The sequence below is a fragment of the Acomys minous genome (genome assembly GCF_964271855.1).
Source record: "Acomys minous genome assembly, chromosome: 3".
NCBI lineage: Eukaryota > Metazoa > Chordata > Mammalia > Rodentia > Muridae > Acomys > Acomys minous.
This window is the reverse complement of record NC_140485.1, coordinates 119,422,582-119,437,818: the sequence shown is the minus strand read 5'-3', so window position 1 is coordinate 119,437,818 and position 15,237 is coordinate 119,422,582. Positions and strand designations below refer to the sequence as shown.

At 41.4% G+C, this 15,237-nt stretch overlaps 1 protein-coding gene across 1 annotated transcript in view; it reads right to left on the bottom strand.

Moving 5' to 3' along the window:
• The window catches only part of PEX7 (peroxisomal biogenesis factor 7), a 59,061-nt gene that overhangs the window by 19,610 nt on the left and 24,214 nt on the right, over positions 1–15,237 (bottom strand). The window contains exons 6-8 of the mRNA XM_084777582.1: positions 15,045–15,151; positions 13,627–13,740; positions 10,757–10,812 (exon numbers count right to left, since the gene is read on the bottom strand). Of these exons, the coding sequence (XP_084633708.1) occupies positions 10,757–10,812; positions 13,627–13,740; positions 15,045–15,151 (277 nt within the window). The remainder of the gene's footprint in view (positions 1–10,756; positions 10,813–13,626; positions 13,741–15,044; positions 15,152–15,237) is intronic.

The window sequence follows — 15,237 nt, the reverse complement described above, 5'->3', positions numbered from 1 at the left end:
CTTAGCTTCTCTATCAAAATGAATTAATTATAATATTTCAATTAAAACTTTAATCAGATCAATATTTTCAAGAGGTGGGCTCCAATTCATCACAGCAAGCATCAAGGCTAGAGTACTTGACAAATTACAGAAAACCATTAGGTTGATGGAAGGCTGGCTCTGGGAGCACTCATGGCTATGGTCCACAGGCACACAGGATGAGGTATAAAGAACTCCACATCTCAACAAAGGCAGTAAAAGAAAAAGCTTCCATAGACCCATTGATTATTAGTACAAATAATCATGAAACCTTTTTTTGCAACTCAATTTTAAACAAATATTTTAGTAAAAAGAAATAAAGTTGAGAAACTTCTTATGAAATAGTATCAATATCAGTATCTTGATCGATAATGTTATATGAACAGCCTATGTGCATTTGGACTGTTAACTACCACGGGAAAGTGAGAACCAGAGCTAATGAGAATTCTGCAGAAGAGTAGACAGATGATGTTGTCTAGCAGGTGTGCCTTAGAGCATCATGTCCAAATAGTAAAAATGGTTAAACTTAGAGCCAGTGCCCAGCTGTGCTGTGGCTACTTCTTAGCTACACCATATGAAACAGTTAATGCCCTCACTCTGAAGCCAGATAGCTATGAATTCATCCACCAGGGCTGCAAGGTTGGAGACAGTCTGCATGACGGATGTACAGTCTGCCTCTACTCAGCAGACACTGAACACAGAGATGGGGAGGAGACCAGAGGAGCCAAAGATGGAGAGAGAAACACACAAAAAGCAGACCAATAATGCTAATGCTGTTTCTTTTCTTGTGACAGGTCATGAGAGAGTGATGAAGAGAAAGAAAATCAGTTCCCCAAAGGGGCTGAAAGCAGCAGGACACATTTGGAGTGAAGGAGCCTCAGTTCTTCCCCCAGACCCTGCTGCACGCCTGTCCTAAGAACCATTTCCCCTTCCCACTAACTGCAAAGGGTTTCTGTTTTCACACATGTGCACATGCAGTTACACACATGCCTAAATAATAGAAAGACAAGAAACTGCAGAATGTAAGATGAACACAGGTAAGTAATTAGTGTTTTTACTCTCTGTGTAGCTCATTGCATTGAATTGAATTCATATTCTAGACTGTAGTTTCAGGACAGACCTCAAGGGTGAATTATTTACCCCTGAGTTTTCAGAGCATATTAAACTACGACCAGCTGACTTGTAGAACCTAGTTGATCTGAGTAAACAGGCTCACTCTTGTGCAAACAGCGAACAGGAGGAAAGACCAAGGTTTTCTGCTCAACTACGTCTGTGCCTCTTAAAACCTGTAAGGCACGGGTGAGGCCCTAACGGGGCAGCCGTCTCCTGTGCAGCCTCCTCAGCCCTGTTTCAGAGGCAACCACTCTCAGTTCCTCTCATTGTTGCTTCTGATTTTGCTCTATCTTCCTAATCACATACACATAAAAAGGATACACCTTTTACCCCCTACTACAGAATGAGACAAAGCAACATATCCTTAAGAAAAACAGACATACACAACAAAACTTCATTGCCTTACTGAAACTACACAACAGAACTCTAAAAAAACATAATGCAAATTAATTGTCAAACCCCGTACATTTCCCATTGGAACTAGTCAGCACAACTCAAGTTCAAAGCAGGGCTTCCCACTGCACTACACCGAGGCTAAGCCCTCACTCCCTCTCACCTATTCTTGTGTCTGCCTCAGGCTTCCAATTACACAGTTACTTGAGTTGATTCTTTTATTTTTGGATGATGGGCATTTTTTATTATAATTTATTCACATTACATCCCAATAGGTATCCCTTCGTTCTTAATGTTCTTATCTTCCCATTTCCGCCCTCCCTCCCGCTTCTGCCCCATTCCCCTCCTCTAGACCCCTGACAGGGTGGGGCTCTCCTCCCCCACCATCTGGCCACAGTCCATCAGGTCTCATCAGGATAGTTTGCATCCCCTTCTTCTGTGTGCCCACAGGGCCGCCCTGCCAAGGAGCAGTGATCAAATCGTGGGCCCCAGAGTGCATGTCAGAGGGTCGGAACCGCCCCCCAGCCCCCCACCCGAGACACACACACACATGGAAAATTAGCTGTCACATCGGAAGATGGATTCTAGGTGCTCTGCTTGCGTTATCCTTGGTTGGCCCCTATGTCCAGATCCTGCGGCCTTGATGGTCTCCCTGTGGGGCTCCTGACCCCTGCAGCTCCTTCCATCCCCCATACAATTCTTCTATACAGTTCTCAGCACTCTGGCCAGAGTCCCCAGCTTTGATTCTCAGCATCTGTCCGGATCGCCAGCTGGATAGTCTCTCAGAGGACATCTATGTTGGGCTAATATTCACTTATGAGTATATACCATGTGTTTTTCTGGGTCCAGGTTACCTCACTCAGGATGACTATCTCTAGTTCCATCCATTTGCCTGCAAATTTCAAGATTTCCTTGTTTTTAATAATTGAATAGTATTCCATTGTGTACATGGACCACATTTGTTCTTCTTCGGTTGAGAGGCATCTAGGTTGTTTTCAGATTCTGGGTATTACAAACACAGCTGCTATGAATGTAGCTGAACAAATATCTTCTACTGATGGACACTTAAGCTGTTCCCATGTTCTGGCTATTATGAATAAGGCAACTATGAACATGGTTGAGCAAATTTTCTTGTTGTGTGCTGGAGCATCTTCTGGGTATATGCCAAGGAGTGGAATAGCTGGGTCTTGAGGAAGCCCTATTTCCAGTTTTCTGAGATAGCACCAGATAGATTTCCAAAGTGGTTGTACAAGCTTGCACTCCCACCAGCAAATGGAGGAGTGTTCCCCTTTCTCTACATCCTCACCAGCATGTGCTGTCACTTGAGTTTTTGGTCTTAGCCATTCTGATGGGTGTACAATAGAATCTCAGTCATTTTGATTTGCATTTCTCTGATGACTAAGGACACTGAGCATTTCTTTAAGTGTTTCTCGGCCATTCAATATTCCTCTGTTGAAAAGTCTCTGTTTAGCTCTGTACTCCATTTTTCAATTGGATTATTTGGTTTGTTGGTATTTAATTTCATGGGTTCTTTATATATTTTGGATATTAGCCCTTTGTTGGATGTAGGGTTGGGGAAGATCTTTTCCCAACCTGTAGGCTGTTGTTTTGTTCTATTGACAGTATCCTTTGCCTTATAGAAGCTTTTCAGTTTCATGAGGTCCCTCTTATTAATTGCTGCTCTTAGTGCCTGAGCTGTTGGTGTTCTGCTCAGGACGTTGTCTCCTGTGCCAATGAGCTCAAGGCTCTTCCCCACTTTCTCTTCTAACAGATTTAGTGTGTCTGGTTTTATGTTGAGGTCTTTAATCCACTTGGACTTGAATTTTGTGCAGGGTGATAAATATGGATGTATTTGCATTTTTCTAACATGTAGCACCATTTGTTGAAGATGCTATCTTTTTTCCATTGTTTGGGTTGATTCTTAAAGAAAATTGTTTTACTAATGAATTCTGAAAATGTTTTGTACTTAAAAATCAGGGTAATACAACTACCCCAATGATCAAAATAGGCCAATTTCTCCTTAAAACATTTCTTATTCAAACAGGATACATTAAAGTCAGTTTTCTTAATGACTACTTCAAACATGACTAAAGTGAAATCATGTTTTTGAGCTTTTATAATTAGGATGACCAAAGCTGTCATAATTTTCCATCTAATTTAAATTCACTTATATTTGTAAACATTTATTTAGCATATCCCAACTGCCAAAGACAAGCAATCAAATGTCCAAGTCCCAGTCTGGAATCAAACAGTGTACTCTATAAACACAAAATGCATTTAATACCAAAGTGTCCTTGAAAGAACCAAATACCCTCCTTAAAAAGAAAGCCAAAGACAACTGCACTGAGATACCCGCCTAATGCCAGAGAAGTCTACCAACTATGCTGCAACACAGAGAATGTGCTTGGTTGACAGAGGTATTTATGTTTACCATATCTCAAAGGGGCAGCGTTTAGACACATCTTTGATCATTCTATTAGCTCAGTCACAGGCCTTGAGAAGGTTAACAACTAATATCACATACCAGCCACATGATGAAAAACTGCAGAGGATCCAGAAGCTTTCTTAGACAGTCCTCAGAAGCCACATGGCTACACCCGGCGCACTCTCATCTGTTTGCTTTTGCTGACCTTTTTTTTTGTGGGGAAGGGGCTAGGTAAAGTTGAAATGGAAGGTTTGTGAGGCAGAGCACATAGCCAGCCACGCCATCTGTTTACTCTAGCTGACCTTTTTTAGGGGAAGGGGAAGAAGCAGCATCGGCCTGTGGAAATCTCTGCTAATAAGCACAAGGATCAAAAGCTCCTCACACTGACAGGCAGACGCCACAAGGGAGCAGGAGAGTGAGGCCATGGAGAGTGTGACAACACACCCACAAGTAAGTGTGAGTGTGACAACACGTCCACGAGAAAGTGTGAGTGTGACGAGAACACGTATTTTGTTGGTAATGCATTTTGCCCAGATTCTAAGTTAGTACAGTCCAATTAAAGAGCATTCTCCTGCTTTGCAATGAAATAACTGATCCTTATCTTACTCGAAATTAAATATCATATCGTTATTAAGAAACATTTTAGTATCATATTTAACATGAGTAAATATTTTACTTTTTCATGAGTGTTTTTATTTTGAAAATTACCAATCACACATTTCAAAGACTGAGAATAATAAATACCATATATTCTTCTTCTAGTTTCACCAACTATTAAAAATTTACCATATTTGCTTACTTTCCTCTCTCTACATACATGTATGTGTATGTATGCATGTACAATAATTTTGCTAGTTATTTAAAAGTAAATTGCAGGCATTATGCCTTAATTGTCTGTGATTTTGTTAGGTTTTATAAATTTTAATCACAAATATTAGACAATACATTTATAGTGAAGTGGTATAACATAAGTACACAATTTCTTTAAAGAAAACTAAAATTTATTGAATATCTAGTATGTGCCAGATGTGATATGAATAGCTTCTATTTAATTATATATTAAAGTCATAAAAATTATGGAAGAAATAAAGGATAAGGGAGATAAAGGGCATAAAAGATTAAATATAAATCAATTAAATAAAGTTATTTATTAAATAACTGACCATATAATTTAAATATACCAAATAAACACTGAATATATAATAAATAGTACAAGTATAAGTATATAACTATATAGTTTATATATACATATGAAATATATCTGGCAATAGAAAAGTCTAGGATTGTAAACGCTCTTTGTCTATTATATCATGTTGTCTCCATAAGAAGATTCTTTAACAAAAATGTACATAATATATAGTAAATTAGAGAGCAAATGTAAATAGACCTGGCTACTTGGCTATGGCTCTGAATATCATGCTGTGCATACTCACAGGTGCGCGGCGGCCCCTGTTCTGGTTCCCACTGCACTGCACTGCTGGGTTCACTCCTACCTCACTCCCACTCACACAGCTCCTCCACGGCTTTGAGCAATATAATTATCTCATTAATGTAATGCTATGGAAAGCATGAACCATTAACACCTCAAGTCTCCCTGAGGTACCTACATCTTTACATAGGAAACTTATTACTGCTAGTATCTATTTGAGAACATCTGCTATTTTTTTAGACACTAATTCTGTGCCAAGAGCATTCTGGGTACTACCTCACTGAGTTCTCCAAACATTCCTACAAAGGAGGTACCGTTTCCATCAACCCATGGCAGCAAATGGAGGAGCCAGCCTTTCTCCTCAAGTCACACACTCATTGCATTAAGAGATGCCTCACTCAGTGAGTATCCTCAAATTTCTCCACAGAGTAAGGGTTGTGAAGGGACAGGACTGGTTGTGTATCTTCTGATCCCCTACTTTTCCTTCTCTCCTAACCCCAAGGGGAGGAGAACAACAAAAGGCCGAGTGCAGGTTGATTGTTCTTGCTCTAAAATAAAAACAACCACTTTGCCTTTGAAGAATAGAGCCGAAATGGGCCTCAGTCCAAAGACAGATGGTCTCCTGTTACCACCAACTCAGCTGTTAAGGCTGACAACAGCGAGGCATTTAAACAGCACTAGGTGTGTCAGCATTCGCGTATGTTAGCTCACTAGGTCATCACAACTATCTCATGCTGTGTGCTCCATCACCTTCACTTTATAAATGTGGAATCTGAGCCACACCGTTTCCAGGTAACTTGCTCAAGTGGATGGCTAGGAGATGGCCTGCCTCTGTTACTAGGGCACCCGAGCATATGCCAAGCCCTACTGACTCTGGACTGCATTTTCAATTACTCTCTACCTGTATGTGACTATGTAGCCCTTCCTATGCAAAATTGGCAGGCTTAAAGCTGCTCCTACTCCCCAACGTTCCTTTTTATCATCCCTGCCATGGCTGGGATGTAAACTGTCCTCAATAGGCTTATGTGTTTAAGGTTGGCCTTGAAGCAGGACATCACTGGAGAAAGAGGAAGGCTAGGGCAGGCCTTAAGGTTTCTTAGCCCCAGGAACTTCCTGTCCTGTGTCTCCTTCCTGACTGTGGGGAGACACAGGTAACAATTACCTTCCTTCCCCTGCTGCTAGTCTGTATGGACTCCAAGTGTAAACCAAAAGATGCCTTTCTTCCTGGAAATTGTATCTTGTCAGGTATTTCATCACATCAACAAGAAAACCTAAACACAAAATTTTAAAAATTTAAGAAAAAATTTAAGAACCAGGCAGTGGTGGTGCACACCTTTAATCCCAGCACTTGGGAGGCAGAGGCAGAGGCAGGCAGATTATTGTGAGTTCGAGGCCAGCCTGGTCTACAAAGCGAGTCCAGGACAGCCAAGGCTACACAGAGAAGCCCTCTCTCAAAAAACCAAAAAAAGAAAAAAGAAAAAAAGAAGAAGAAGAAGAAGAAGAAGAAGAAGAAGAAGAAGAAGAAGAAGAAGAAGAAGAAGAGGAGGAAGAAGAAATGTAATGTAAGTAACTACATATTTCTCCAGCCACATATTTCATAGCTGGGGGCTTACAATTCCAGAGGGCTGGAGGGAATGCCTTGGAGGCAGGCAGGCATGGCATCGGAGCAGTCGCTGAAAGCCTACATCCTAACACACAAACAGGAAGCATTGAACTAACTGGGAATGGTATGGGTTATTGAAACTTCAAAGCCTGCCCTGAATGACACATCTCCTCCAATAAGACCACTCCTCTTAGTGCTTCTCAAACAGCTCTACCAACTGGAGACCAAGTATTCACATATATTAACCTCTGGGAGTTCTCCTTGAACCATCACGACATCTATACAATTTTGTAACTGAGACATCGATATTGCTAGGTTGAGAGAGATACCATTTGAGCATGGATGCACACAGCCTGAGAGCCATAGCACTAAATTCCTAGCATACTTTTCTTGCCAAAATATCTTAAAAATTAACTTTTGGTTTGATTTCTTACTACTAAAGGCCATATGTAAAAATATTTTAAAGGTTAGAATATTTATGAAAATATCAAGAATCTGAAGTATTAACTCTAAGGCTAAAGTGATCATTTTAGCTTTACAAACTATGAAAAGTCTATCGGTAGCTATTTGATACATATTTGCTACAACATAGAAGACAACATGTTGATCTTTCTAATATAAATTATTATTGGATGGATTTTTTTTAGGGTGTCTCATATACCACATACTTAATTTGCTGGTTTTATCTACGAGATGGCTGGTGCATCACCCACTTGCAACACAAATCATTCTTAGGCACTGCTAGCACAGCAAACATGGCTCAGCAGGGTGGAGAAGTAGCCTAGCAGACAGTACAATGGGGAAAGGCAATATGCTGAAACCTATTATAACATGCACAGAAACACAAGACTGCACTTGTATGAAGAAGTCAAAGGACACCTTACCGGAGTTGGTTCTGTCATCCCACCATATAGGTCCCAGGGTCAGAACTCAGGTCATCAGGCTCGGGGGCAGGCTATACCTGTTGAGCCATCCCACCAGCCCTACTATGAAACATTTTGGACTTAGTGTTATCTTGAGTGAATTTTAAACAATTACTGTAAAGAGATTGCATCATGGTGGGATGATATCCTGGTAAACACATCACAAACTGAAAATATTGTAAGTTAAAAGTACATTTATCACTGGGAGATGGTCTTTAATGCCAGCACTCGGGAGGCAGAGGCAGGCAGAGCTCTATGACTCAAGGCCAGCCTGGTCTACAGATCGTGTTCTAGGATAGCCAAGGCTACACAGATAGAGAAACCCTGTCTCAATCATCCCCAAAATGTAGTGATCACTCTGAAGCCACCTAACATCCTAGCTTCACACACACCATTGCATCTACTTCTGGACGTCACAGGGCCACAGGCATTCTGCTCTCTCCTGTGACCAACACTGAAAAAGAAGACTGGCAAAGTGCTCAGCCCTAAAATAACATATTCACAAGCCACACTAAATGGATCCAGCAGGCTCTATGTGTATGTCTATGCATTTATTTAGATGTAACAATAATAATCAAAGAAAAAGAGGCCAACAATTTGAGAGGGAGAAGGTGACATGGGGAAAGTTTGAAGAAAGAAAGGGAAGGGAGAAAATAATGTAATTATATTTTAGTTTAAGAAAATTGTAATTAAAAAGAAGAAAAATAATTGCTACTAAAATTAAATATTTTAAAAAGCTACTGGATCATACTGCTAGCCCAGGAAAAGACTGAAATGCAAATTACAGTTTCTGCTGCAGACATACTGCTTTCATATAATAAAAGTCTTTAAAAAGTCTTTTTATCTTATTTTATTTTATTTATTTATTTATTTATTTATTTATTTATTTTGGCTTTTGAGACAGGGTTTCTCTGTGAAGCCTTGGTTGTCCTGGACTCGCTGTGTAGACCAGACTGGGCTTGAACTCACAGCAATCTGCCTGCCTCTGCCTCCTGAGTGCTGGGAATAAAGGCATGCGCCACCACTGCCCGGCTACAATAATGTCTTAAGCAGAAGTCCAGGCATATCCTTATGAAACATATTGCTTATTAGGTAAAGGGAGTTCAACCATTTTTATAAAATTGGAACTTTTTACTTGACTTAGCTTTATTAAATAATGGACAATAAGACGGGGCTGCTGAGATAGCTCAGCAGGTAAAGGCTCTTGCTGCCGATGCTGATGACCTCATCTGAGTTAGATCTCACGTCTTTCTAGGGACCTTGAGCTGTCTTCTAACCTCCATGAAAATATGAATCAATAAATGTAATAGCCAATGTTAGAGCACCAAAACAAATAAATAGTCTGCAATATGAATTTACATATTAGATTTAACATTTTTATGAATTACTCAAATGCAATCTACTCTACAAGCAAAAGACTCAAAGCTCCTGCTGGAGATCATGTACACATACTTAAATATGCATTTTACATTCTAAAATACCGCATGTTTCAATATGATGGATAGTAACAAGGTCATCAAAGACCAATATGCAACCTCAGTTGGTAAGGTGATCAGTTTCAGACATAGGAAACTTTGGAAATCCAAAGTCTGGATCCTCGTCTGGAAATCCCTGAGTCACCCATGTGATAAAATGTGACAGAAAGATTGAGTCTCCTCACACCCTGCTCAGCCTGGCTGAAGCATCAGATACGTGTGGCCATCCTTCCTGCGGCTTCTGTAACATGCAGCTCTGGGGCCTCTTCCTGCCTGACTGGAATACACCCTTCTTGCCAGCAGCATTAATTCTCTACTGAAAACAGCATCCTTCTGCTGCACTTTCCTCACACTCATCCACTTAGTGTGTTCACTGTTGTAGATGTTGTAGACTGGACTATCAGTAAATTAATGGACTTTAAGATACACTCACACAACTCTGTCAGCAGTTAACCTGCAGCTCCACAGTTCCACCCTGGAAATGGTTGGGGTGGATGGCCAGTGAGCGACAAGTTTTCCTCCTGTCCATTGGTACTGTCTTCTAAAAACTCTGCAATCGCTAGGCGGTAGTGGTGCATGCCTTTAATCCCAGCACTCAGGAGGCAGAGGCAGATGGATCACTGTGAGTTCGAGGCCAACCTGGTCTACAAAGCAAGTCCAGGACAGTCAAGGCTACACAGTGAAATTCTGTCTCAAAAAACCAAAACCAAACAAATAGACAAAATTCTGCAATCATACCATTCATTATTTTACAAACAAAACGCGGCTGGATATGGTGGCCCATGCCTTCAATCCCAGCACCAGGGAGGTAGAAGTAAGAGGATCAGGAGGGCAAAGTCACCCTCAGCTGCACGTGGAGTTCACTGGTAGATGGAACAGGTGGCAAGACCAATAAACAAAAGGAAGCGAAACACCCTCGCCGCTGCCGCACCCCACCCCACCCACAGCCTGGCTACAGGGTAAGTCTATTCCCCAGTTTGTCAGCATTCTCACATGACCACCATCCAGGAAAGCAAGTTAGAGGTGTGCACCTCCTGTCAAGACAGCGCCTCAGTCTGTTCTATCAGGACATAGTGAATGAAGAAAGTCACAGAAACTCTGCTAGCTCAGCCACTGGCTGGGAAGGAACGGTTGAGGAATGCTGGGTAGTTAACACAATGAGGCAACAGAAGCTCAACGCTTGCTTAGTGTCCTCACATGAACCAGCTCAGACTATAGAGCACTAAGGACAAGAGGGTGTGGCTTCCAGATTGCTAGTTGGGAGGAAAGAAGAGGAAAGGCAGGAAAGGTACATATTATTAGTAAAACAATCCACTATATCTCAGATAAAAATGCTACTTGATATCACACACAAAAAGTATATAAAAATCTCTGTACCTTACAGTAAAATCATAGGAGCAGGAGGCCAGCACTGACTCGTGAAACGGTGAGAACTGCAGGAGAGAAAGTCAGGTGTAGTCATGGCCGCCACTCCAACGGTCCCTCCACAGCACAACAGCTGAGCCTCCTCAGGACACCACCTAGAACCTGCCTTTCTGGGCCTTACTTGCTTATTTTGACCTTTCAAGTATCCATTTATAGCAAAATCTTTTCTTTTTACATCCTCCAAGGAAAATCCCCCAAGCTCTGAAGAGATGATTTACAACATGAATTCCTAAATGTTACTATTCTGAAAAAACTAAATACAAATTCTCACTAGCTTCCTAAGCATGACTCCATAAACGTGAGGGGTTAAAGAGTGTGTTAGTGTATGAACAGATGACAGTTACAGAATTTGCCAGTGCCCAGTGTCCCAGCTTAACCGTGAAATGTCCCTTGCAGGCTCATGCATTTGAAGAGTTGGTGAGAGTTGGTGCAGCTGTTTTGGGAGGTTGTGGGATCTTTTAGACGTGAGGCCTCACTGTATAATTTTGGGTAATAAGTATAGACATGCTGACTACGAGCTGGTTTACTTGTAGCCAGGTCGAGGCAATGTGAGCAAACTGCTCTGCAGGCTCCCACACAATCCCACACCAAGCTATTCCAAGCCACCTGCCTTGCCACCATGAAACTGTGAATTACATCTATCTTTCCATAAGTAACTTCTATCAGGTTTTTTGTCTTAGTGACAAGAAATGTGACCAGTATTAGCATCATCAACATAAATGATGAACAACTGACTGGTTTCGCAGTTGTATTTGATGAGTGTTTGTCTTACTAGCACTTTGGGTGTACTTGCTTTTACTTATTTACATTCAGTGTGTGGTCCTAGAGGTTGAAACCAGGGCTTCATGCATTCTGTGAACGTACTCTGCTACTGAGTTCAATCACAGGCATGTGTGTGTGGTGTGTGTGTATGTGAATGTGTGTGCACATGTGGTGTGTCTGTGTGTTATGTGTGGTATGTATGTGTGCACATGTGTGTGTGTGGTATATATGTGGTGTGTATGTGTGTGTGTGTGTGTGGTAGAGAAGGATCTCAGGCAGCCTAGGCCAGCCTCAAGTTTGCTGAGGATCATCATAACTACTAACCCTCCTGTTTCTACCATCCGAGTGCTGGATTGCAGCCGTGTACCACCATGCCCAGTGTTATGTGAAATGGGGATCAAGCCCAGGCCTCTATGCTGAGCAAGCACTGACTACACCTGAATAGTACTTCACACAGTTTGTAAAATACTTTTACTACATTACCTTAATTTGCTCCCATAGAAAAAACTTTCTATAGCTGGGCATAGTGATGGTGCACGCCTTTAATCCCAGCACTCAGAAGGCAGAGGCAGGCGGATCACTGTAAGTTTGAGGCCAGCCTGGTCTACAAAGTGAGTCCAGGACAGCCAAGGCTACACAGAGAAACCCTGTCTCAAAAAACAAACCAAAACAAAACCCCCCAAAATTATTTCTACTAATAAGGCATGTTCATATAAGAGCATTATTGAGAACATAAAAAAGTTGATTTTTATTTTTGCAAGAGATGGTAGTTATCACAGCAAGCAGCAGGGCAGGAGCCAGGGAGGACTGATGCCAAACAATGTCCTCAGAACGTGACAGCTCTCGGACTCATGAACTCACACAGCCCTGCCCCAGACCAGGACAGAGGGTGTGGCGGCACAAACGGACAGGGGCACAGGAGGCCCCATCTATAACTGGGAGCTACTGCAGTTAAGGGCTGCGGGGGAGGGAGAGTCAGGTTCCCCTGGGAGGACGCCCAGGCTCCATGGATGGTTCTACACCATGTGTATGATGCAGCTCTAGCTGGGCTCAGTGGGAAGAAAGAAAGAAAGAAAGAAAGAAAGAAAGAAAGAAAGAAAGAAAGAAAGAAAGAAAGAAAGAAAGAAAGAAAGAAAGAGGACATGAAGGGATGTGCCAGGTGTCCTGGGGAAGTTGGGGAAGAGTATGTATGATCGAAACACTTTGTATGCATGTAGAAATTCTCAAAAGATAGATAAATAAAAATTTAAGAAGTAAAAATTAATTGCTACTATGTACCACATAATAATTAAATTTATATTGGGTAATATAATTCAAAATATTAATTGACTGGTGATTTGAAATATTTAAAATAGGGATAATGCAGGACTATTATATTGGAAAAAAATAAAACTGATCATCAGGAGCTGCCACTCAGTAAGGAGCTTTTCACAGTAACACAGCAGAATCACCCGACCCAGAAGCCAAGGAACTAACTTAAGTGCCCTTACAGTGGATGAGCTAACAGAGGCAGCAGTAAAGGCTAGCTCACATTCTGTTCACACACTAACGTGTTCCTACATCCTACACTTTGTGAGCGTTCATATACATCACCATTTCAGAGAAGAAAATTACTATCTCTCCATATCATCAAACACACGTGCTCACTGAAGGGGCAATTGTGGGACATATAAACCCCAAATACAAACCAATACAGCTAAAGATAATGCTAAAAGAAATATAGACAAGAACAAGAAGAGAAAACTGTTTTAATTTAATATCCAATAGTGTTTCTTTATGTTAGCTTCCAATATCATTGATTGGATAACAAAAACACACAAGAAGGAGTCAGTAATGCCAGCTCTTGGGAGGCCGAGGCAGGAGGACTGTAAGGAGAGGTCACCTCGCCTACACAATAAGGCTGTGTGAGCCAAGGACGGAGCTCAGTGGCCCAGCAATGCCCCAGGTCGATCCCAGCACTATAAAACTTCAGTACCTAAATACTTTATATATGCTTCACTGACTACCCTAGTGTTCATGCTTTTATTCTGTGTGCAAAAAAATAAAGATTAAAAACTTACTTTCACCCTCCTAATAGCATACGTGTGACCAAGAAGTTCAAAGACAGGTTGTCGTACATTCCTTAAGTCCCAGCCTCTCAGACTACAGTCAACTGCTCCTGTCACCACCAAGTTCTGAAAACAAGTCAAAAAAAAAAAAAAAAAAAGCAAGACTATGACATCTTTGCAATTAAATAGTACTAAAATTTTCCCACTAGAAACAATAACACACTTTGGTAATTAAATATATACCCAGGATCTATTTTTAAAGTTGTAAAGCAAGTAGAGAAGGAGCCAAAATAGTCATTTCATAGCAAAAACACATATATATCAAGAGGAAAGAAACTAGCTGTGTTTACTGTTTAGGACAGAACACTACACACACGGGGAAAAGGCAAAGTCCCAAACAGCATTGTAGATTTTTAACTTACCTTTTCAATTAGTAATAGATACATAAGAGATTTGGTTAGATCAGTCCATCATCTTTCTCTTTAAAAGGTTTAAAACATACTCTGAGGTCTTACCAGGCATTAAAGAGCAGGGCACTAGGCTGGGAATGTATGTAGCTCAGTGACAGAAAGCTTACTCAGCAAGCAGGAATGCATCTGAGTCCACTCCTCAACAAATGCACAACACACACACACACACACACACACACACACACACACACATATACACACATGCATACACACATACACACATGCACACACATATACACATACACACCTATGCACACACACATATACACACATGCACACATACATACACATGCATATAAACACACACACACACACACATTTTCTTTTTATTTAAGGAATTCTGTCAATGTGGTATTCTTTTAACTTTCACACGTTAATTTAAATATAGGAAAAAGAAAACAAGGTAGATATTTTTAGCTTTCAGCCAAAAGCCTGCTGAGGAATAAAGATAGCATGCTAACACATTTAATCCGTCCTTGTATTCCCACTTTTAATTCTTACACTCTGATGTTTTGGCTGAAGCATTACAGAAAGTCTCACATGGGCACCACCATCTTACAGACGCATGGACATTAGTTTGGCTTAAAAAAAAGATAAGACAAAATTCTTAAAACTGATGCACTGTAAAATTGAACACTGAGTTATAAGCCATTCAACAGCCTGACCAGCCATGTGAAAAAGAAAGCAAGGCAGACAATGGCATGGAGCAGCAGGGCTAAGAGCGACTGTGTACATACAAATTACACAAATTGTAAAGCAGTTTACCAGAACAAACCAGAAAGGCTGCACTGCTGAACTTTTAAGACGATCCAGCCCTCGTTTTGGGGAGCACTAAGGCCACTTAATGCTAACGCAAGTCAGTCACCTGCTCATTGCAAGTGACAGAAACACCACCAAAGTGCACATCAACAAGACAGAGAAGGGGCGTGTCAGCACTCTCCACGGAGCTACGCACTGTACCTCGTTGTATTTGCACCAGTCACAGCTCAGGATCTCTGTCTGGTGTGCTGGAATCACGATCCGAACTCCTGCGGTCTTCACATCCCAAATTCTCAGAGTCTGGTCACCTGTTAGAAAGGGACGACTGCGTCAACTCCCACACCGACCAGGTGCTCACTGTCAGGATACCGCCCCACCCCCGACATAGTTTTAA